At 35.6% G+C, this 26,341-nt stretch overlaps 1 protein-coding gene across 3 annotated transcripts in view; it reads left to right on the top strand.

Annotated features, from left to right (window-relative positions):
• Positions 1 to 26,341, top strand: part of LOC121371062 (neutral alpha-glucosidase AB-like) — a 55,652-nt gene that overhangs the window by 14,894 nt on the left and 14,417 nt on the right. The window contains exons 4-13 of one of the 3 annotated variants that reach the window (XM_041496689.1): positions 1,700 to 1,867; positions 4,962 to 5,019; positions 5,355 to 5,472; positions 7,537 to 7,633; positions 15,852 to 15,953; positions 16,243 to 16,321; positions 18,246 to 18,419; positions 19,388 to 19,449; positions 23,237 to 23,314; positions 24,062 to 24,264. In XM_041496689.1, coding sequence (XP_041352623.1) covers positions 1,700 to 1,867; positions 4,962 to 5,019; positions 5,355 to 5,472; positions 7,537 to 7,633; positions 15,852 to 15,953; positions 16,243 to 16,321; positions 18,246 to 18,419; positions 19,388 to 19,449; positions 23,237 to 23,314; positions 24,062 to 24,264 — 1,139 coding nt within the window. Of the gene's footprint in view, positions 1 to 1,699; positions 1,868 to 4,904; positions 5,020 to 5,354; positions 5,473 to 7,536; positions 7,634 to 15,851; positions 15,954 to 16,242; positions 16,322 to 18,245; positions 18,420 to 19,387; positions 19,450 to 23,236; positions 23,315 to 24,061; positions 24,265 to 26,341 lie in introns of all 3 variants that reach the window. The other 2 variants (XM_041496688.1, XM_041496687.1) reach the window with 2 other exon arrangements.

Below are 26,341 nucleotides of genomic sequence, written 5' to 3'. Positions count from 1 at the left end.
TGTCATCGTGTATCAACTCTGTGTTTTTAACGTCAAACCCAGCATGGCGGAAACAGTTCTTTATCGTAGTTGACGTCACATTGCACCAAGCTTGCTGCATGAGATTTAATGCATCTAAAACTCCACATAAACAGCCAATATATAACGGAGAATAACCCTCTTTCTGTAAAATACTTTTAAATTCTGGATTATTCCCTGGTCCATAGGTTGTGTTTTTGATGTGGTGTTCGGTGGCAAAAAGACAAGTTCAAATGATTTTAGACCCGCTATTTTGGGATGGGCAGGGCAGTTACCCACTAAGTAAGGGAGATTTTTCTCTTTTTGCGGGTTTTACATTTGATAAGCAATGTTCGTTGTCTATTTTTTTTACGCAGTTAGTGAAAAATATCTGAAGTCATCCAGGCCTTTTTGTTAGCTAGGTTGGCATTCAGTTGGTAGCTGTTTGGATATTTTTGTTGAAAGCGTGGTTTTTTAAATGACTTCCCTATGATAAGCAATGGCAGTTTAGTCGTTGTCTGACATGTTACAGGGCCAGAAATGGGAACTTTTTAGGGCAGTAAGCCATTTCAAAGTTGCTCTTTCAAACATTCCTGTCTCATGTTCTTACGTGTCCCAAACTTTTAGACCGTTTTTAATTTGTACTCTTCAAAGTCATAGCCTTTGTCTTTCCTGTCTCCAATACTGTACTTCGCTCGATGTCCCCCCCATTTTTCTGTCTGGGGGCCCTTCGCCAGATTGCTTGGATGACAAGAAAGCGTGACTATTAACCGATCTGGCTATCCCCCAGTTTCCGGGTCCTTCCCCAGATTGCTCGATCTCTGATGTATCAGTTTCTAACATAACTAAATGACTAGTAATGAATCATTTTGAATTCACACTTAAATAGCAAAGAACAAATTTGACATGTTTCACTCGTTTAAGAGAAAAAACAAACCGCGTTAATTGTTATTACAACAGTTCTTTGAAGATTACAAGACTATCCGTACTTTGTGTAATGAGGCCTGCACCGACAACCAAATATGCAGGCATGTAGGAGCATTTCGTTCCGCATATTCGGTGATCTATTATTCTGTAATTACTGCATGTATCATCGATAGCCGAGACCAGTCGGGGCACTCACGCTTGGCTTGGGTGACAATTCATTTTTCTTTAAAGTATTACCAGTACAGTTAAAAGGCTCAGTCACTCCACAAACTTTGAGTTTTGGAAGTGCAATATCCCTTAATTTTTTTATAGTGGGAACAAAAAATTACTTTGAGAGATAGCGTTTTTCGAATGTTCGAAGTTTGAGTGTTCGAAGTCTGTTATTACTAGTTTGTATAGCAGTTCGGCCGGGACCGCCGTTTCACTTCGAGAGATCGACGTTTTTGAAAGATTGAAGTTTGAGTTATCGAAGGTCGACTGTATATGTTTACGTTAATTTGTAACTGTTGTGGCACCATGTTAATAAAAAAAAAAAAGACCATAAAATATTCCTGACTCAATAAATGTGGATACTGTTGGGGTTTTTTTTAGATTGATATTAAATAGCTAATTTATTATTAGCATAACTGAAAGTAACTGATAATGCATGCACAATATATTTTCAAAAATAGATCATTGTGTGTTCAGTTGTAAAGAATTAAAAACAACAACAAAAAACCCAGTATTCTTGACAAAATACATGTATTTATATTCATAATGAATTTTAATTTTTCAGAATAAAAGTAGATGGAAGTTCACAAAAGGGTGTAACCTTCACAGTGGGAGACACGACTGGTGTAATCTCAGCCGAACCATTCAGAATGGACATCTTTTCTTCAAACGAGCCCGTTATCAGCCTCAATGCTCGAAATCTTCTCAAGTTTGAACACATGAGAGTTAAACCGTATGTATTACCACACATTTGGTTTTGTCTGTATACACAGTAGAAATGTTTAGATATAGATCTAAGCAAAGTATGTACATTCACAAATTACCTGTTAAGTGATGTTGATATTTATGCATCAAATGACTTGTTCAGACAGGCTTTACAGTATCCAAAAGAAGAAAGTTTGGTAGAAAAATCTACTGAAAACTATTTAAAATGGTAAATGCAAAGGTTTTTATATATATACTCTTCAAAAACAGAAACGCAAAAGGGTACAAATGGGTTATAACTCCGATTTTATGTTTCCTACCGGTTCATGCTTTGTGAATATAAGGTCATTGCATGTCCCAAACACATTCCCACGGTTACATTCGATAAAACGCAGCTACTGTACAATAAAGTTCCAAAATGTGAATATTCGCAAAAACGCAGCCACGTGCAAACCATGTCACCACTGCACGTGCGTTGTCTGCACGTGCAACATGAACACCGACAGTATAAAAGTGCAGGGTGTTCGCTTGCCTGACCTCTGTATCTGGCCGACAGTTGACAATCCAGGACATGCCACGTCTCAGTGAACCGCAGAGAAACAATGCCATCGGCCGACTAGACGCAGGCGAATCCAGAACGGCCGTTGCCAGGGCATTCCATTTGTCCCCAAGCACCATCTCCAGACTGTGGGACCGTTACCAGCAACATGGATCAACACGTGACCCTCCCTAGATCCGGTCGACCACGGGTCACTACCCCCGGGCAGGACCGCTACATCCGGGTACGCCACCTTCGGGAACGATTGACTACTGCCACCTCCACAGCCGCAGCAATACCAGGTTTGCGCAGGATATCCGACCAGACCGTACGGAACCGCCTACGTGAGGTAGGAATTCGTGCCAGACGTCCAGTTCGAGGTGTCATCTTAACACCACAACACCGTCGACTCCGACTGCAGTGGTGCCAGATTCATCGACAATGGCCTCAACTGCGATGGAGACAGGTGTGGTTCAGTGACGAGTCCCAATTTCTGCTCCGACGTCATGATGGAAGATGTCGCGTGTATAGGCGTCGTGGTGAACGTTATGCGGCAAACTGCGTGCAGGAAGTGGACAGATTCGGCGGGGGTAGTGTCATGGTGTGGGCAGCCATCTCACACACTGGCAGAACTGACCTGGTCCACGTGCAGGGCAACCTGAATGCACAGGGCTACATTGACCAGATCCTCCGGCCACACATCGTTCCAGTTATGGCCAACGCCAACGCAGTGTTCCAACATGACAACGCCAGGCCTCACACAGCACGTCTCACAACGGCTTTCCTACAGAACAACAACATTAATGTCCTTCCTTGGCCATCGATATCACCGGATTTGAACCCAATTGAGCATCTATGGGACGAGTTGGACCGACAGCGACAACCACAGCCCCAGACCCTGCCCGAGCTGACAGCAGCCTTGCAGGCCGAGTGGGCCACCATCCCCCGGGACGTCATCCGTACTCTGGTTGCTTCAATGGGCAGGCGGTGCCAGGCAGTTGTCAACACACGCGGAGGCCACACCCGGTATTGACTCCAGATGACCTTGACCTTGGTGGTGTGTCCTATCACTTACTCACAATGGACTAGAGTGAATTGTGAACAATCCTGCAACATTTGGTAATTATCGGACTCACCATTCAATAATTAAATCAATTCTCCAAATGTTACGACAATGTGGTTTTGCGTTTCTTCTTTTGATGAGTATATATATATATATAATTATAAATTTCATGCCGGTATATGATTTACTCTGTTCTGATTGGCCAACGTCAAAACCTCTGAACATGACGTCATTACTTCAAATGAGATGTCATTACGCAAAATAGGTTATGAAAAGCATGCTAGAAAATGAATTTTTTTCAAACTCAAAAGAACTGTTCTTTGTAATTATAAAAAAATTGTTTGTCTTTTTTTGTTTGTTAATTTATCGATGTATAACAGTCACAAATTTGTGACTTATAAATCGGTAAATGCACCAAAAATGACAAACAATTCTTATATATCACTATATTATATCATAGACACTAATTCCAAATGTTTAGTTGTTCTTGGGTTACCCTTTGAGATTTCACAAGAACCACAGTATTCTTAGAACCTAATACAGACACATTGACCGGCCTCGGTGGCGTCGTGGCAGGCCATCGGTCTACAGGCTGGTAGGTACTGGATTTGGATCCCAGTCGAGGCATGGGATTTTTAATCCAGATACCGACTCCAAACCCTGAGTGAGTGCTCCGCAAGGCTCAATGGGTAGGTGTAAACCACTTGCACCGACCAGTGATTCATAACTGGTTCAACAAAGGCCATGGTTTGTGCTATCCTGCCTGTGGGAAGCACAAATAAAAGATCCCTTGCTGCTAATCGGAAGAGTAGCCCATGTAGTGGTGACAGCGGGTTTCCTCTCAAAATCTGTGTGGTCCTTAACCATATGTCTGACGCCATATAACCGTAAATAAAATGTGTTGAGTGCGTTGTTAAATAAAACATTTATTTCTTTTTCTTTCAATACAGACACAATCCCCATGGTATGTGCTATCCTGTGTGGGATGGTGCATATAAAAGATCCCTTGCTACTAATGGTAAAATGTATCGGGTTTCCTCTCTAAGACGTATGTCAGAATTACAAAATGTGTTACATCCAATAGCCGATGATTAATAAATCAGTGTGCTCTAGTGGTGGTGTTAAACAAAGCAAACTTTAACTTCAATACAGACAAGATCCCATGTTGGGAGATGATGTTTTACATTTTATTTTACTTTGAAATGTAAAGAAAGCATGTACATGTATGATTTGTTTTTGGGTCATATTTTGAATTAGCTTAAAATTCTTGAGCTGAATACATGTATATTGTATGTTTATGGTTTTTATAGTGATGCAGATATTCATGGTATGATGATGATGTGAAAACAGGATTCAACAACCATCTTTAATTAAAAAATAATTTTAAATTTGTTTTCAAATTTGTTTATCCCATGAAAGTAAAAGTGAACTAAAAGAACATCAGTGTTTTTCCTACCCTTGTAGGGGCTGGTTCAGTAGCATTGGATCTGGGTTAAAATCTTGGTTTTCCCAACCTTTCAGAGAGACTCCACAACCTGATCCACCGAACGATGACCACGAGGCTGAATCAGACCACAAGGTAAGTAGCCAGTTTTAAGAGATCCACTTTGAAACAAGAACAAAATAATACTTTTTGCTACAGTACTTGTGTTTGTGCCATCAATTATCACTTTTAACAAATGGTAATAACCAAGGTGAACAGTGGGTTTTTTCCAAGTATTATTGTATGGATATCATGTAATAAAAAACATTGTCTGGTTTCATTTCAGTATATTAATAAATATGTGCAGTGTTTAGTCTATATTAAAAGCTGAAAAGTAATAATTGTCAACTAAATCATTTACAGTTTGGTGAGATTTTGTATAGATTAATGTATTTTCTCATCTTGAAATTGTTGGGGGTTTTTTTATATAGGAAGGAGAAAATGAAGAAGGAAAAGAAGAAAATGAAGAGAACAAGGAGGATGAGCCAAAAGATGAACCTAATATGTGGGAAGAAACCTACAAAACATTCACAGATTCTAAACCCAACGGTCAGCTCAGTTTTCACTTCTTTTCGAAATTAGCTTTAATGAGTGATTCGCTATAGCAGTCTTTCATATAGGATGTGCTGATGTATTGAACAAAAGATTACATTTAAATAGAAATATTAGATTAATTTGTTTGATGTTGAAATTAGAGGCATTGTGTTTTGCAATGAGTAGGTTTTAACCATTAGACTACTGGATTAATTTTTCACAAAAACAACATTGATTGGGTACAATTTTATAATTTTTACTCACTTACATGTTTTATAAATGCATAAAATAAAGTTCATTTATGATATTTTAGATCAGTTGATATTGATTAAAATTAGGCAAAAAATAGAAACAGTTTAATTATGGTTATTTTTAGCCAGCTGTCCAGTATTTATGTCCATTATTCACGATAACTGGTTTTCTGACCAGAATTTAACAAAAAAATAACAAATCCAATTCATATCCAATATTCGTTAATTTTCATTGTGGGTAAAATGATCAAATTTATTATCAAATTAGCTGTCACAATCAGCTATCGATCCCAGAAAATGACCGCGACGTGACGGCATTGAACCACTTTTTGAAATAAAAATTCCAAGGTATTTTCCATTGAAAAACAAAAAACAAAATCCACCATGCTGTCAAGTAATCTGTTTTATGTATTATATTTCTGTTTCTGTTTAGTGCTGTGTGCAAAAACGGTGGGAAATATGAATTGGGGAATACACTGTATAAACTGTACAGTAGGTCGACTGGCGTGACGTCGGACGAGATATCTTGCCTGCAGTAGTCGGAAGATTAAAACATTATAAAAATTCATTGATGGTGTTCTCGTTGCTCCATATAAGTGGGGGGGGGGCGGTCCACCCTGCTATTGCATTCTGCCGCCTTCCTTTCACGTTCTGCCACCCTTGTTTATTTCCCTGCACCCTACTATATTTTACAGCACTCGTCTCCACTATTTCCAAATGCACACTTTTTGGCACACACAAAAAAAGATCAGTCTGCACACTGGACATCAAAGAAAACAAGAAACTGTGTGTATGAAAAACTTCAGTAGCTTACCATAACGTAATTTAACAGTATTTTTAACAGCCTTTATTTTGTCTCATACGTGTATCCATTTGTATTTTTGATACACACAATAAAAGTTATATTTTATTTTAGATTTAAAAAACATTTATTTGGCTCCAAAATTGTTAGGTGATCAGAACCGTCATTCTGTCTTTTGTGTCCACTAACTATCATCTGATATTTTGTCCTCAATTGCAGATTTAATTGGTTGTAACTGATGATTTTTACTTTCTGTCATTTGTTTATTCATCAATTCTTTATAAAATATTAGAATCTTTTTGTTTTTTGGGGATATCATTGCTTATAAAAAGAACAGAAGTGGTAGTATTCATCATTAGAATCATTTATCTTGGGTGCCAAATAATATATACATCGCCTATACAAAAACGAAACTACTTTTTATCAGCTGGCGATAACAAGGCGATCGATTCATTTGATGAAGATAGAAATAAAATGAATAGAAATTTTTATCCCATTTTATGGGATCACTTTACAGGTTTTTTAAAATTGTTTTTCATATATCTTGAAATTTTTATTAAAATAATAATATTAAAACTTTGATTGGTTCAGCAAAACAAATGGTCGTGAATGTCAGACCGACATCTCCGGTCGAACTAACAGTACATAAAAGATGAGTCGGCTTGTATTTTATGCCAACTTTTTTGTACCAAATACTGAGGGGCAAAATAAGAAAGTATTTCTTTCACAAAATTGACCAACACACAACAATATTGTAACCAAGCTTTCCCTCTCTCCCCCCCCCCCCCCCCCCACTTTTTTTGTTTTGTTTTGTGATTCTTCAAATGGAAACAAACCATCACTTAAAATTTTACATCATTTTGGAATAGCAAAATGGCTGAAGTTGATGTTTTCTGATATTTTTATGAGCATTCACAAAAGCTGTTTTGTGTGTGGATTATACTCGTGAAACTTTTGTATTGGTAAAATTAAGTGTCTTAATTTGTTTTGGTTTTGTCTAATGTAATGTTAAAATCTATTTTCCAGGGCCAACATCAGTTGGAATGGACATTAGCTTTCCCGGTTTCCAATTTGTATATGGCATTCCACAGCATGCTGACTCTCTAGCCTTAAAAACTACAAAGTGAGTAATATTAAACAGAAGTGTATTGTCTTTTACTTACTTAACCCTTATCAGGCTGCATTGTTTTTAAAAAGATTTCAAGAATTTGACCTATTATACATTTTTAATCATGTCTCTCTTAATTTTTGGCATATTTAAATGAAAATATACACACGTATTCTAAATGGACTGGCTACTTTACTACAATATTTTAAAATAAATTATTTTATTTTATTCCATGGCAACAAGTACGAAGTTCAAAAGATTTGTTCTTTGATACTACTTAATTAAAAATAATTTTAAGTTAATAAAGTTCTTGTAATATAAGACTATATCTTTATTTATTAACTATATTTATGATTTTAATGGATTTTCCCCCTAGAAAACACCTTTATTTGATAAAAAAAATGACATGACATGAAATGATTAGTACTATCAGAAAATTTCATCATAATTTTCTGCATTAACTACAGTTTTAAAAGTGTTACTATTGCTACATTTTTTGTTAATTATTTTCAAATTACACACACCTTAAGAATGTTAAATGTCCTTTAAATTAAGATAATGTGGTCCTGAGGTCAAAGGTCATGTACATAGTTAATAATGAAATGGTAGTTTCCATTGGATTACATACTAAATCATTTAAGAAATTTCTTCAAACATCTTACTTATGAACTTCAAACTAGGCAAACTAACTAATGCACATATTACTCTGTAGGTCATAGATTATCAAAGGTCAAGGTCACATTAAAAAAAGGGGGCAATTATTGGGCATTTCTAACAAAAAAGACGCAACTGTTGGGCATTTCTCACAAAACTTCTTACAAAAATTGTTAAACAAAACGACCTAAAACTTCTACTATGCATCACCAATCTATATTTTGCTTTTGGGGTCACCAAGTCAAATGTCAAGGTCACAATGAATAGAAAGAATCATTGTCAATGTATTTCTTATAGAACCGTTTACTTAATTGACCATAAACTTCAAACTATGCAAACTAACTAATGCACATATTATTTTGTAGGTCATAGATTATCAGGTCAAAGGTCAAGGTCACATAAAAAAAGATGGCATTTCTAACAAAAAAGACGCAACTGTTGGGCATTTCTCACAAAACTTCTTACAAAAATCGTTAAACAAACCGACCTAAAACTTCTACTATGCATCACCAATCTATATTTTGCTTTTGGGGTCACCAGGTCAAATGTCAAGGTCACAATGAATATATAGAATCAATTGTCAATGTATTTCTTATGGAACCGTTTACTTAATTGACCTTAAACTTCAAACTACGCAAACTAACTAATGCACATATTACTTTGTAGGTCATAGATTATCAGGTTAAATTGTTAAACAATCTTACCTAAAACTTCTACTATGCAACACTGATTTATATTTTGCTTTTAAGCTCACCAGATCAAATGTCAAGGTCACAATGAATAGAAAGAATAGTTGTCAATGTATTTCGTTTGGAACCGTTCAAGAAATTAACCTGAAACTTCTACATCATGGCCATTATGCTAAGCAGATCCATATTCTGCTTTCTTTCGGGGTTACAAGATCAAAGGTCATGGTCACAGTAAAAGAAGACAAATTGACAATGTGTTTCCTACAAACTGTTTAACAAACTAACATTAAACTTCTACTTTATGACTTTTATTTTAGACTGATCCATAAAGATCTAACTTTTGGGGGTCACCCGGTCAAAGGGCAAGGTCACATTTTGCTCATCATGTCACTACCAAACTATTTAACAAACCGGGGGGGGGGGGGGGGGGATGGAGGGCTTAGTCACGCCCCCAATTAAACCTTTTTTTTTTAACTTAAATTTTATAAATTGTACACACATACATACATAGTTGTACACCCCCAAACCCCCCACCCCCATGTAACAAACTGACTTCATTTGTCTTCTGCATGACCATAGTGCTAGATAGCCACATATTGGGTTTGGGTCATTAGGTCAAAGGTCAAAGTTACTTACATAAAAACAAAAAATTCAAAGTAGTTTTTTTTTTTATAGTGCATATTACCTTGTTTGTATTAAGAAGTGTATTATTATGTAGATCAAACTCATCAGATACAACACAAAACTCCTGAGCTCTGTATAATAATACATTTTGTAAATTGAACCCAATTATTGTAATACATTTCCAATGGGTTGCCCTTATATTGTAGTATATGCATTATGGGATGGGATAAGGGCTGTTAAAAATTAGGGTAAAAACAAATGTCTGCATTACGTTAATGTTGAATGGTCCTTTGTTGATCTTTGAGGGGCATGACGATGCCCAGTGGTAAAGCGCTCATTTGCTGGCGGTCAGTTTGGGATCGATCCCCATCGGTGGGTCCATTGATCTATTTGTTGTTCCAGCCAGTGCACCACGACTGGTATATCAAAGGCAGTGGTATGTGCTATCCTGTCTGTGAGATGGTGCATATAAAAGATCCCTTGCTACTACCTGTATTTGACCGGAAATTAGCCCATGTCATTGAATAAGCATTTAAGAAATTAGGCCCTTATTCGTAAATGAGCCCACCCCCAACTTCGTCACCTTATAAATAACACGAAATTGCAAGTTTGCTCAAAGTTCATTTAAAAGGTCATACCTCCTGCAGATGATTAAACACAAATGTAACCACCAGTGAGATTTAGCAGTCTAACAGTAACAGTGTGTAACATTGTTTTCAATTTCATGCCTGCAGTATTTCATTGAAGTACCCAAGTCTGAACTAAAAACCAATGTCTATTTTTACCACCACACTGGGTCCGCAGTTAATGCCAATTAAGCAAATACCTTATTCTAATTGGCTAAGAACAATGACCTAGATTGACAATTCTTTGTAGTGGAAGCTGACTGCCTGTGTCAGAAACGTGTGTATACGCTATTGAGTTTGTTGTTAATTGCTGTTGTTTTAAGTCTTCTCATCATTAAATTTTGGATGTAAATAAACAACACTAATAATGCGTAGTAAAAAAAATTGTTTGGTTCCGGTTACCCGACCGTCCCTAAATTTTTGGTGCCGACCCTAAACTTTTTTTAACCTTTTTTTAACCTTTTCCCCACCCTTTTTTTTCCACCTGTTTTATTTAATAATCCATTAATATCAATCCTAATTTTCGTCGACTCTAAAAACAACAACTGCAGAGAGATGCCACGAGATCTGTCAGTCCAAGATCTCGTTACCAGAAGACCCGGAACACTTCGCGCAATTTTACTTCCGAAGAGTTCCAAATGAAAAGCTTCCGAGAGCCATTCGGAACTCCTCGTACATTTCCACGAAATATAAGCGTAGCGGAATGTGACAAGGTGTTCCGATTCCTTGAATGTCATTTCATTTGAAATTGATTTAAATACATGTGTAATATTATTTGATTTGAATGAGCACATTTTTGACATTCTACTCTGTAAATGGAAGACGCCATTGACACCACATGCTCTCGGACGTGTTCTCGTACTCATTCGGAACTACTCGGAACTTGTGAATCCAATCTTCAAAATGTTACGCTAGTTTACTGTTAAAAAGCAGAATGATACAAATGTCCAGTCTATTTTGGTAGGGGAATTCCCTAAAACGTAATCGAACTTCTAGAAATACCGAGTTACGATTCAATGTTAAACATAAAGAGTAAACATGAAAATAGCCGATTATGCTGAAAAGATTACTTAAATTAAATATTTAGACATCAACTCTATCAATATTTTGCATTGTTTGACAAATAACCCCTGTATTTATTATTAAATATGATATCCATGGCATTTGAAATGAACTGGTAGTACCCAAAACCTTAAGAAATGACAACTCTTTTCACATTTAATAGCGTCTGCAGTGCTGTAGTTGTGAGGGGGTGTAACCATGTTGTGGATCAGACCTTTAAAAGCAAAAATACAAACCTGTTTTACCTCTTTGTCAACAGTGCAAAGATACTGTGCAGTGTCCTTATGGATGACCAAAAGGGAAACTGTTTTCCTGAAAATAGTTGTTTTCTTTTGATATCTCTGCTATGAGGATAGTTAGTATGGAGATCTTTTTGTTAACTTATTTTGTTAATTTTTATTGACATCTTCGTTGTGTTCATGATGTACATTTTGTTACTGCAATACTGGCAATGAAATAGGCCGGGAAGATCAGTGTTGTTGCTGTAGTTGTGAGGGGGTGTAACCATGTTGTGGATCAGACCTTTGATATTAAAACTTTTTTCCAATGAACAAATTATAGTGTTATTTTAGTGTTATCGTAGTTTATAACCTTACCGTGTAGTATTAGACTTGGGTGGTGTTTACATTAATACCGATTGTGGTTTGACTAGGTTACGACATGGGTTTTTTTTATAGAAAATAATTAATGATTCTCATTAGAGTATGTATTGTCAGTTGCACTGTAACACAAAGAAAGAGCTTTTAATATATTAATCTGCTATACTATTCAGGAAATATTAGCTCGAAAATGGGGGGGGGGGGGGGGGGGGGGGGGGGGGGGGGGGGGGGGGGGGGGAGTTTTCCCTACCTACCTACCCTATTTGTTTTTGGCATGTAACAGGAACCAAACAATTTTTTTTACTTGGCCTAAGTAATTGTAACATAGAAGGTTTGTTTCTGATAATTAGATCCCTTGTAAAAAAAAAAAGTTTTAATTAATAAACAATTATTATTTATTAATAACAAATGGAACACTAATTAATAGATGTGCTACTAAACGTTTTTTTTTCTTCCTAGTTCATTTAGTAATTATTATTTATTTTAATTATTATTATTTTTATTTTTTTCAATAAAACTGGCCCCTTGTCTGGGAATAAGCCCACCCCATGCTAAGCTCACAATGAGTTGTCTTGGCCCCCTGGGCTTATTTCCGGTCAAATACAGTAATGAAAAAACATAGCGGGTTTCCTCTAACACTATATGTCAAAATTACCAAATGTTTGACATCCAATAATCGATGATTAACATATCACTGTGCTCTAGTGGTGTCGTTGAAACCCCCCCCCCCCCCTCCCCCCCCCACCTTGTTGATCTTTGTGGCAAGTCAACAATAAGTAATGCAAAATCTTGCACTTTTAATACCCCGCTCTCTCTCACACTCGCAATAAAATATAGAATATCAGGTTTTTACGTTTTGATAACAGTTATTTGGCGTGGTTTAGACAACAGTGTAACAGGCGACCTTCAGTTAGCCTGTTACACTGATATCAAAACGTAGTAACCTGATATATTTTTTTTTATATAATGCAACCCTTTTCAAGTTATATTTTTGTAATATGTTTCAGTCAAAAGCAGTATACAAACGCATCCCACGATTCCACATCTCCTTGTGAGCATTACATAAATATGCACGGTGGAGACATGGCTCTAGTGCCCCACCCCCCCCCACCCCCCACCCCCCACACCACCACCATAATAATTCTGAATCAAAGATAATAATGTAGTAAATATTAAGGCAAAGATGAATTTTATTTGTAGAATGCAGAAAATTGCATTTCAGGTCATCTAGTTTTTAAAAGTTTACGAGGGAATATACCTCGGAACCCCCTAAAACATTTATTTCCACCCTCGATCTGTCGGCCCCTGTCTACTTTATTCCTCTGTGCCTGGTAAAATGTGTCGAACGACGAATGGTCCCATTAGCCAATCGTAAATAGTAAAGTAATATCGCTGGTTGGTAAATGTACATTTTTGACCGGATCGACACGTAATCTAATAGCTCGAGTCACCCCCAGTCCTCCCCTTATTTATATTGATATATAGTTCCCCTACATATCAATAAGCGGAGGGCTGGAGGTGACTCGAGCTAGTAATTTAATGGTCGCTGAGCAGAACTATTAACCGTGTACAAACACGCACGTGCTGTTCGACACATGACTTTACATAATGAGCACGGACATTACTTCAAAAATAGGAAGTTGCGCATTTTAATTAATGTTTTCACTTAATTTACAACTACTGTAATAACTACTTTTAACTTACAAAGACGTTATCAGAACAATTTTTGAAAAATAAATAATAATAATATGAAGAAAAAAGTACGAAACATATGCACACCTTTTGGAAAAATAAGATCGTCTGTTTAAACTTGCACAGAAAATATCGCATTGAATGTGTTGCTGAAGATCCCAAATGATATGTGTTAACGAAAATGGATAAATCAAAAGAAAAAGTTGTATTCTTCTACCAAAAAGGTATTATATCAAATAATGTAGGCCTATTACTAAAAACTACGATACAACCGACTGTATCGAAACAGGATACACCTAATTTGCATATCCAGGTCAGACTTCTTTGTCACGTGATTCTCCATTTTACTGTCAGTCGGAAAGCCCGAAACCATGGAAACTAAATGTTTTCGAAGTCAGTTTTATTTTAATCTAGTGTTCACCATTAAAATAATTTATCTTGGGTGTCAAATATTATTTTGACCGCCTTTATAAAAATGAAACTACTTTTATCAGTTAGCGATGTCAATGCGATGGATTCATTTGAAGAATATAAAAATAAAACAAACAGAAAATTTTATCCCACGTTAGAGGATTATTTCCAAAAATCTTAATTCTTTTCTCAAATCTCTTTAAATCTTTATCAAAATATAATAACGAAACTTTGTATCGGTTCAGGCGCACATGCAAGTGAGGGTTTCAGGTTGGAAACCCCTCCGTATTCAAGGAAATTTTCTCTTCCTCCCCCCAATATATTTTCCGGAGCATGATCCCATAAAACTGCGCTCATCAGAGTAACAACCCCCCTCTCCCTTGTTAAAATGCCTGCATACAAGCATAACCACATCTACTGGACTAATGCAAATGCAGCGCCTTGCCGCTCCATAATTATATGTGTGACATGCTATGTTCGGATTTTGTGATTGGTTCCTAAAATTGAGGAAGTTCAAAGCAATCCCCTCTGCGGTCCTATCGGCCTTCCCAAACTTTTGAGAATACATAACCTACCGGTAGTTTCATTTAATGTAAGAGTGATTTGATGGGAGTTGGGGAGAGAAACAGTACCGAGTGTAAATGCAGTTCACCTTTATTAGTGCAACAAAAACAATTATTATTATTTATTTTTGTTTAGGCAATTCATCTTTGTGAATAGCTATATAGGCCTGTAAATCACATGCAAAATTACACTGCATTACCGTACCATAAAGTTTAGTGATTTTTTATGAAGTACAACAATAATAACTTAGTGATTTAATGCACATCCAAACAAAAACCAACAAAAATTTAAAAAGAAGGAAAGAAGAAAAAACCCAAACCCCAAAAAACTAAACAACACAACAACACTGATATTCGTTGATATGTTAGGGCTACTGATATCTTTCGTGATAAAAGGAAGTGGTACTTGTGCTGTCAAATGATCCATTTTTGTAATAAATATCAACTGCTTTATAACATCTAATGTAACATCAACAAATAATTTTTTAAAATTCGATTGGGAAAGGGGAAACAATGACGTCACGTGGTCAGCTGTCGAAGATGGTTCGAATGTCCTTTTGGGTACCAGACGTCGTCAAGTCATTATAGTAAAACGTGTTCCATATAACTACGTTTTAGTAATATTTCGAAGTGAAACTACACTGTTCTTGTAATTCTGGTGATATAGCAATGTATAATACAGTTCGTTGTAGCATGTGGGTAGGCCTACACTGAGGAATAAAAACTGCAACATCATAGATTAAAAACAAACGCATTTTTATTTTTGTTTAAATTTGCAATAAACACCCATTCTCAGCTGTCAGTTGTCTATATCTTTGAGGATTTTATACACCTATTATCCATTAACGTTTTCATATGTAAAAAAATTAAAACCGTCAAACCATAGCGACGCTATGACAACGGTTCCATGTGACATCATAATACTTGACCTAGAACGTGTATACACGTCTGCAGGACTCTATGGGTTAAGATGATACATGTGTTTTTCATCTGTCATAGTTAAATCTGTTGGTAAATGTTGCCTTTATGGACAGCACCACTTATGTCAGATGAAACATATTCATTTGCACACAGAAGGGACATCTGATGTGCATTTAATAGACATGTATTTTTATAAATTAAATTTAATTTATGAGAAAACCTTTTATTATAGCACTATTGGTTATAATACCTTAACTTCTTCCTTTTTAGGCTGTATATAGCTAGGTATAAACCTACTTAATGGTAAAACATTTTGAAACGATTGCTTGTTATATGACTTGCTAACTTACAGACAAAAGCATTAAATGTTTATTGAACTTTCTTTGTTGTAGAAATAGTGATCCATATAGATTATTCAACCTGGATGTTTTTGAATATGACATCTACAGTCCCATGGCTCTTTATGGATCAGTTCCAATGATGATCGCTCACAAGTAAGCTTTTGTTATCTTTTGCTTATGTCTAGGAAAGATTTTTAAAAATATTATTGTACCTACAGTTGATGCAAAATAAGTCTGTTTATTATCATTGAATACTTATCAACTTAATGATTTTCGCATCTGTTTTTGACATTTCATTGATAATGTAATATATATTGTATGTTTCTAGCATTGTACAGATGGGAATAACAGATATAACTATTTTCTGTGATTGATCCTTGGGGTTTCAAAATGCCAGAATTTTTATAATTCCTGAAAGTGCTTATTTTCTGTAAATTTTTAGTGAGAAGAAGACTGTTGCTGTTTTCTGGCACAATGCGGCCGAAACGTGGGTTGACATTAGTTCTAATGTTGCAGACAAGGTACGTACTAGAGGATTACGTCTTCTGCATAGATCTTAGATTTGTTCTCCTGTCTGTGGAATAGAGCATGTTACAAATGTCTTACTGCTGATCGGTAGGATTAACTATGTGGACACAGCAGGCTTTAGCTCCAGCACCATTCTCAACCTCATTTCACTATAATCATATGCCCCACAACTTGTACATTAGACTATAGGATGTCAAATTTCGTAGAAAACACTTTTTCGGTTCCGTGCCTTATCATCATGGGAACCCATCGGAAACTGTTTTTAGGTTCCATGAACACAAGTCATGGGAACCCATTTTTAATACCATGGATTTAAATTATCACAAAAATCTTGTGCAAGGAGACACGTTTTAAACTCAATATAAAGATGATTTTCAACATGCCCTTTCCATTATATGCATGCTGTTGTGATTTTGACAGCTAAATAAAATATTTAGGTCTATACGATTGCCACCTTCAGTACTCTGGCACATACGTGACGTCGACAAAAGTCGACTTCAGTGATAGTAGTCAGGAGATTAAATATGTTCTGTAAAATTATATTTGAATTTAAATATTATTTCTTGACCTTATGTTTAAGAGATAGACTACAAATAATTAGTGCCAGTGATTTTGTTTCCAATGTGTAACGCGTTTGATTTGAGCGCGGGATGGAATACCGATTCCGGTATACTGGAACACTAAGAAGTTTGGTTAACACAACAATCCGAATCAGGTCTCGTGATTGTATTGAACAAACTCCAGTAGTGTAATATCAGAAACATAATTGTTTTTAAATAATTATATAATTTTTATATATTATTTTCGTTGAATAGTAATACTCGATAGAATAATAATGGGAAATGAATGAAAAAAAAAAAAAACTTAGCACCATGAACCAAAGTTATGTATATTTAATAATTTATAATAAGTACAGGTGTCTAACCACATGCACATGCCATATTTTAGACTTATTGATATCTAAAATAAATGTGTTTTTACGTTTTGTAAATTTGCCTCCAAATGTTAAACAGCCAGCAATTAAACACAGGCCTTCGGATTTCACAGTAACTATTGTTTCTGGTACCATGTTGGTAAAATAACAGGAACCTAAATTTTGTTTCCCATGATTATGATGTCGAGTACAACTATTCAACAAAAATAATGTATATATATAAAAAAAAAAATTTTTAAATATGTTTCTGATATTACACTACTGAAGAGTGTGTTTGACACAATCACAAGACCCGATTTGCTTTGTTGTGTTAACTGAACTTCTCAATGTTCTGGTTTAGGTAAACCCGAATCAGAGTTCCAACACGTGCTCAAATCAAATGTGTTACACATTTGAACCAAAGTCACTGGCACTAATTATTTGTAGTGTATCTTTTAAATATAAGGTCACAAAATAGTATTTAAATTCAAATACAATTTTGTAGAAAATATTTATCCTCCTGACTACTGTCACTAAAATCAACTTTTGTCGACCTCACACATGTGCTTGAGTACTGAAGGTGGCAGTTGAATAGGCCCCACTATTTCCTGCGGTTTCCTTATGGGAGGAAATAACGTAGGCCTAAATATTTTATTTAGCTGTAAAACTCACAACAGCATGCGTATAATGGAGAGGGGTGTGTCAAAAATCAACTTTATATTGAGTTTGAAAATGTGTCTGCATGAATTTTTGCGATGATTTAAATCAATGGCATTAAAAATGGGTTCTCATGACTTGTTTTCACAGAACCTAAAAACAATTTTCATGAAATTTGAAATCCAATGGTCAGTAAACTGTGTACTGAATTAATGTTAAACTTAATTTTCCTTTCTTCAAGACATAACTATTGAATTTCGTAATTTAATGTGCATAAAATAATCAATAATGCAATTTTGTTTTTATGTCCATAAGAAGTGATTGTTTTAATTTCACTACATTTTCAGACAATCTTTTCCAAGGTGGCAGATTTTGTTCAAGGAAACAATGAAATTCCACAGACGGATACTCACTGGTTTTCTGAGAGTGGAATCATTGACCTGTTCATCATGATGGGACCTCGACCTAAAGATGTCTTTCGTCAGTATGCTCTTATCACAGGGACAACAGCTTTACCACCTGTAAGTAGTAGTATTTTAAGACTGTTAAGCTAATAGGTTGTGTCATCCCTGACTGCTTCAGTTTTTTGACATGTATTGCTATGTGATATTGGTTAATGATATTCTGATAGCCCCTTATTATCATATATTAACTAGCATATCCAGTGTAATCAAAGTATGTGATATTTTTCAGATTACATACTTTCAGAATTTGTTAACTTTGCAAATTAGATGTAAATTAATCAACTATGTTTACTGGACATTTAAGCAAACATTCTACAGTGACACTCCATAATAGACGCGTGCATTCATAGTCATCAAACAAAAACATTTCAATAGCAACTTTACACTGAAAGCTGTCCAGCAATTCAGAAGAAAAAACCCATTCAGCACTTGTTTATTCTTATTTTATGGACATTTAAAATGATGTCATTAGAGTTTGACGTCATTTCCATTCAAAAAGTCTGCGTCACATATTCTTACATCATTTGAATATCGGGTGATGCCTGACTGAATTAAAATTGTGTATACAGTTTAAAATAACCTTAAGCATAAGATTTTATGATAAAGAGATTATTACTCTTGTATGTTTTGGTTTTGTCAATATCGTATATTAGGAATAAAAATAATGTATTATGCTTGCCAGAGGCTAGCATAATACAATTTTTATTCCTAATATAGGATATTGAAGATACTGAAAAACACTGGTAATAACCTCTATGTACTTTTTAAAAAACAATCAACAAGTCATAGTTCTTTTCCATCAAATGAGGTTTTTCTTTTGTAAACGCAATTTTTCAAAGTAGCCATTAAAACAGTGTTGTGGTTTTTGAAGCAAAAATGTAAGATGCACACAAGGGGATTCAGACCAGTAATAAGTAGATAGAAATACTTTATGTCACTGCAGATACATTTTTGTGTTGTTAATTTTCAGGTGTCTTTATTTTCTTGCAAATGTTTAGTTTTATTAATTTACTTTGTTTTTATAGTTATTCTCCATTGCGTACCATCAGTGCAGATGGAATTACAATGATGAAGCTGATGTTGCAGCGTAAGTATTCAGAATCATGAATTGCCTTCTTTTTTTTTGAAATTCCAACTTTTAATTTCTTTATCAAGTCATTTCATTAGATTTCATTTCATTTTCAAGTAAAATGAAATTTCAATTTAAAACAATAATAAAAAATTTGTTTTACTAAATAATTTTATATTGTATGCACTAAAAAAAAATTGTTGGGTTAATGAATATATGAATGCTTGGTTACACCATATTGCATACACTGTATTGGGTTTGGAGTATCTAACAAAACTTAGTGATTGAATAAATTATGGAAAAATCCTTTTAAAAAAAAAATTGTTTTATTAAATAATGAAAACACAATGTATACGGCTGTAGTAAATAACAGTGTCATAAAAAATATTTTATTGTTTAATTAATAAATTAATAACACAGGCATCTTAAAACTATATCTTGATGTTAAAAAAGAAAGAAGTTTATTGTGTTTAAAAACACCACTAGAGTACATTATTAATTAATCATTGGCTATTGGATGTTCTGGATGTTAAATAAGTATCTTTTTTTATTTTTGCTTGCTAGATGCCATTCTTTCAGAAAGTCTTTTTGTGGTTTTCTTAGATATTTGAGTTTACAAAACTGGAGCGATTTTATTTAGTTTTTTTTAGATGGATTATTTAAAACTTACATTTAAATAAGTTTCGGGTTCATTTATGTTGTCCCTAATAAACTGGCAAGAACTAAAAAAAAAAAAGAATTAGAAAGAGAAGAAACCTGCTGATACGGCATAGGCCTGAGTAGCACATGTGGCCATTGTGGGTGTCTTCTCTTGCTCTAGCCCGAGTGTTGCAGTTATCTAACACTTAAATAGCTATTGATTTAAAATGTTCTGAGTTGTCATTAAATAATCCTGTTTTTTTTATTATAAGTTTAAGCTATACCAATATAAAACGAAAAGAATCAGTTATAGTCTGTTTGCGTGAAAAGGGAACCAATGAATTGGCATATAACTTTATAATGAATAATGTTAAATCTTATATTAAAACATATTACTGAGTTTTAAACCCATACCAACTCACAAAACATTTTCTGTGTAAAAATAAAAAGGTTTTCGTTTCCTCTTCACCTGTCCTCAACACAAAATGCATATTCCCCAATGGGTAGTAGATTGGTTCAAACATCCCAACAGTCAGTGGATCCAGTGATGGCTTCTGGAACCTTGCCGGCAGTGGTCTCTGCCATACCCATGGCACCAACGGTTGCCTCGGGTAACGGGCCAATGGCGACTTCCACTCGGCAATCAACTCACTTGTCTTGAAATAGATGTCAACAGTTGACGGATTCCGACGGGACCATCCACGGTCCAGCTCGCCACAGGTAGCCGCTTTTCGATATCTTCTGCAGGTAAGTCTTCCAAGACGGCACAGATTTTCAAGCTTGAAAATTCAACCTACACATGGTTTGACGGGTTCCGCTGGGATCACCCTAGTCCATGTCATCTTGACTTGTTTTCTACAGGGGATCGACATGTCTCATAACAACTTAACAAGTTGCAGTAGCCCTTGCTACATGGTCTTTGACACGCAGCTGGTTGGGGGAATTCATCATGAGTCTTTTCGCTTGCTGTCATCAGTTCGAAGTTACAAGCATTACGGTTGGGCTGAAGACAGTACACTGGACTGGTCAACTACCGGATCAAGCGCCATGAACCTACTCCATACAAGCACTCTCATCTATTGTGGGTCCACACGATGTCGAGAACTTGTTATTATGTCCTGTTCGAGCCCTAAAGCACTACATTGAGAGAACATGGTTTTTCTGACATCGAAAACGACTAATTCTCTCATGTAACCAGAGCCACTTGAAAGACATCACTGACACTGACTGTGTCTACTAGAATACATTTCACGATCAATTGTTCTTACCAAGCTGAGGGTTTACCTCCACCGTCAACATCCAGTCCGCATGCACTTGCCGCTTTGATGTCACTGCTCTGTAACACACCTATTACCAATATACTAACAGGGTGTTTTTGGGCCACTGTTTCAATCTTCGCAAACTACTATCTGCATGATGTATCCACAGAATATGTTGAAGGATTCCATCATCAGGGTCCAGTGGACACAGCGCAAGCTCTGGTGAACACAGGTCGTCCTCGTCGCCACTGATGTTCTGTCGGATTCAAGGACGGCACACCAAGATGTACAATGAATCGACAGTTGAGGATTTGCCATGACAGTTGTTTGTTGCACTGATCTGAAGTTAACGCACTTTTGTCCAGATAACATTAGCCCTTGCACACGGTACATAGGCGACATGTTTCCAATTATTGACCTAACAGTCACTTGGCGTACTAGAAAGAAAACAGGGGACTGTTTAGTTCAATGTTCTGATGGATGCACCCATAATGTTGATGTTTTTATTGACACTCCAGTGAATTGGGAGGTTGCCTAACACTTGCATCCATGGTGGCCATGCCTTCCCACCTTGTCAGAACACGCATGAGAAATGGACGACTGTCTCCAGGGTTATGACTGCCATTACACTGATGGATGCCAACATCACTGTTGGCATCACTCTGTTATGATCTGTTTCGGGCATCCCATGGAGGGGGGCTTACTATAATTTGCCTATTCTTCCACTGTGTCAGACTCTTACTGGTCTACATCTTCATAAATCAAGGCTAATATTCGTTCCTCGTATTCAGCCTTGATACATGTCGTCAAGAAATCGTGCCACAAAATGCTTAAATTTCATTGGATGCGATGAGATCTGATTGCAACGAATCGCAATGCTCCTTATAGATTCCCTTGTTATTGTAAACAAAGATGGCAGCGTCAGCGTCCGGCGGTTAATTTTTGATATTGCTTTCAAGATTGTCACATGTTACCGATGCTGTGATTGGTCAGCGATGTCATCGTGTAAGGGACATAATCGGTGTTACAAATTTTCTTCCAATAGAGGGCGCTAGTAGTGGATATCAATAATCTTGACTACATATATCAAGGCTGAATACGAGGAACGAATATTAGCCTTGATTTATGAAGATGACTGGTCTATGGAGAGAAGACAAATGCATCTTTGGAGTATGGAACCCATCGCCTTCTGTTTGCTGTGTTTGTGTTGAGGACAGGTGAAGAGGAAAAACAAATGGAGTAAACCAGGGGAGTTTTCTCTTTGTTAAGATACTTCACCTGTCCTCAAGGGTTTATACCCTCCCAGGCCTCCCCGCTTCCAATTTTCTGTGCGATTCACTCAGGAAAAAGAAGGCAGTTAGTCACGTGACCAGAACAAGAGGGAGCATACAGTAGAAAGTTTAAAGGCCATCCCATTTGCTGTTTGTATGTTCGAACCAGATTACTACCAGCAGGGGAACATGAATTTGTGTTGAGGACAGGTGAAGTATCTAAAAAAGAGAAAACACTTCAAGTTTTCTTCATTCTTAACAAATTGCCAGCAAATTATATAGATTAATCTAATTTTTAATACAGGGGCTGAAGACATAAGCTAGAACTGCCTTTACTGCATTGCTATCGAAGTAATCGATAATGCAGTACACTGAGACTAAACGTAGAACTGTGTATTCTTCTACGTTGGCTGTTCCATCAGTTGACTTCATACCTCCAATTTAAAATAAGATTTAGCCTATGCAATTTGATGATAATTTGTAAAGAAACATTTATTTACACTTAAATATGGGTTTAAAACTAAATAATAAATGTTTCTATTAATTTTAACTTTATTCATTATAGTTGTATGCCAATTCATCAGTTCACTTTTCATGCAAATGGACTATAAAACCAAGTATTCTTTTTTATTTCAGCGTAGAGGAAAACATGGACAAGGCAGACATTCCATTTGATGTCATGTGGCTGGACATTGAACACACAGATGGCAAAAGGTGATTAATGTTTACTTGGATTAATGATCACAGTAAATGGTATCAAGTCTCTCTGAGTTAACTCATTGGTATTTTGCAATTGCTTTGATATGTTGTCTTGAAAGTATACAAACATCCCATTTTTGCAAATAGGGGAGGAATGTTGTTAGTGCAGAGGTCGAATTTTAATTTCTGAGGGACACGGCAAATCTGGTTACTAAAAATCAATATACAAAAACTTTCATAAATTGTTTTGCCAAACCTTATGATCGTCCCCATTTAAAATATAAAATAATCTCAATTAAGGACACATATATAACATGGGATGGGCTTCTATGTTTTTTGCAGTCAGCAATGTCTAATTTTCGTGATACAAGGGCAATTAAGGAGAGCAACCACGATCAAAGATCCCTTACTACTAATTGAAACGAGTAGCTCATGTAGTAGTGGCAGCAGGTTTCCTGCCTCATTAACTGTGTCCTTAACCATAAGTCTGATGTCCTATAACCATCATTAAAATGTGTTAAAACATATCCTTCCTTCCATTGTCAATAAAAATGTAGCCTATGTGATTGCAAATTGTTTCTTCTCCAATGCTTTTCCTGTACTTAATCAATCTTAACCACTAATATTCAGAAATATCTTGCACAGTTGCCCATAAATTTGTTCCAGAAATTATTAATAAATATGAGGGTCTTTACAATGAATATGTCATTTATCACAGTACTTATATTATTAATAACTTTTATTTATATTAATATTTTGCAGATATTTTACTTGGGCAAATGACAAATTTCCAAATCCTAAAGATATGATTGGCAAGCTTTCATCCAAAGGTCGTAAAATGGTCATAATCGTTGACCCCCATCTGAAGAAGGATGACAGCTATGATGTGTACACTGATGCCAAGTCTAAAGGCTATTTTGTGAAAAACAAAGATGGAAGTGATTACGAAGGATGGTGTTGGCCAGGTGAGACATTTTTAAGAAGAACATTTTTTATTTTCTAATTTTATATGCTTGTGTATACTCATGCTGTTTAGAGTGTATGTAACAAGGCAGACAACAACAGATGGCAGTGTCGACAGGAGCTGTTAGCCAGTCGACTGTTTCCTGGACGATATATATGCCTCATTACACATGTGCATACTACAGTTTGATATGACCATTTTAAAGATGAAAATAGACTAATATACTGTGATGAAATAAAAATTTATGAGCATTGTAATTAGCTTCTTGTAGTCGGTGAAAAAGACATAAAGAAATAATAATTTAAAAAACTAAGAAAACGTTTAATGGCAATAAAGCATCTGCTTGTGGTTTAGATAAGTATTATTACAAGTGAATGTTTATCTTCTGTAGTTTGCAATAATTGTATTTTAGTTGAAACAATAGGTTTGTAAAGATAATTACAAAAATATGATATTTATTGACAAAGTTGCAACGTCTTTAACATCTCTTGTTTGAATCTTATCACTATTACACACTGATGCAAATCAATTTTCATTGCTGATAAGGGCAGTCCCATGAAAATATCAACCTCAAGGTGAAAATCCAAAACATGCTTTCCAGGATATGTTATGGTATAGCACTGAAAATAATATACAATAAGTAGTATACATTTTTATTGTCTGTATGTTTGTGTTACTTTTCATGTTGATGGAGTACTTTGTTTTGTCAAGTAAACCTTTGTTTTTGTTAAGCAAACCTCTGCATGTGTATGTTTTCCCATGTGGATGTGTATTAAACATCACCTCAGGTTATGGTTTCCACTTGGTAACTGCTGGATGTATGCTGTGATAACTGACAAATGTAAGGAAGTAATTACAAGCAATCATTCTTTCCTTGTTGTTGTTTAGCTAAATTGTGAGAGATTAAACTTTTCATATATGGGGTTTTTTTCAACTGAAATGAATTGTAAAAATACACAAATACTGTGTGTATATATTTATGTGATATTAATCATTTAATATTTTTCAAAATAAAAAATTATGCAATAAATGCTTGCAACATTCAGGTGCATTCTTTTTCACTGAAGTCGCAAGTTTACCCTAGTTTGATCCCATAATAATAGACGCAAAGTTTGGTTAATCTAAAAACCTGTAACACATGTAAAAATGAAACAGGAATTTGTAACATTGAAACAATGAAATACCTTTTAAAAACACACTAGAGCTATTTTCCATAACCTTATTTGTTGTGAAACAGTGATAGAAATAAGAAAACAATTTCACTTGTACTCAGGACAAGTACATCTAAAAATCTACTTGTCTGCCAATAGGGAGAGACGTAGCCCAGTGGTAAAGCATTTGCTTGATGTGCGGTTGGTCTGGGATTGATCCCCATCAGTGGGCCCATTGGGCTATTGCTTGTTCCAGCCAGTGCACCACGATTGGTATATCAAAGGCCGTGGTATGTGTTATCCTGTCTGTGGGATGGTGCATATAAAAGATCCCTTGCTGTTAAACAAAAAGAGTAGCCCATGAACTGGCGACAGCGGGTTTCCTCTCTCAGTATCTGTGTGGTCCTTAACCATATGTCTGACACCATATAACTGTAAATAAAACATGTTGAGTGCATTGTTAAATAAAACATTTTCTGTCTGCCAATATTTCCACTTTTCCATATGTAAAACATTTTAAGGCAAGAGAAAAATTAAAGCCCTCTTTTTTAAACAAATTCACGTGTTACCCTTCTTTTCAAATTGCATGTAATTTCGTGAGTAATAGGATAAAATAGGATACAATGGAAACCAGTTATAATTATTCTTAACATAACTGGTTCTCAAGTTTCACTTTTTTATTATCGTTCTAGCCATTTTTCACAACTGTGAAAAATGCATTTTGTGGCATTAAAAACACTCTGAAAACCATAAACACTTGAGATGTATGGAAATGATTTCAGTTCTCAAAAATGGCTCTAATAGTGAAAAAATATGTATCAGTATATAGTGTTATTACATTATTGAACAGAGTGGGAAAAACTTTCTATATAGTAAATCTATTAGTTTCAAAAGACATGATTTTAGTGTTGTTTTAATAACTTGTAT

Source organism: Gigantopelta aegis, chromosome 4, assembly GCF_016097555.1.
Source record: "Gigantopelta aegis isolate Gae_Host chromosome 4, Gae_host_genome, whole genome shotgun sequence".
Lineage (NCBI taxonomy): Eukaryota > Metazoa > Mollusca > Gastropoda > Neomphalida > Peltospiridae > Gigantopelta > Gigantopelta aegis.
Note: the sequence above shows the minus strand (reverse complement) of the source record. Positions and strands in the feature narration are given on the sequence as shown.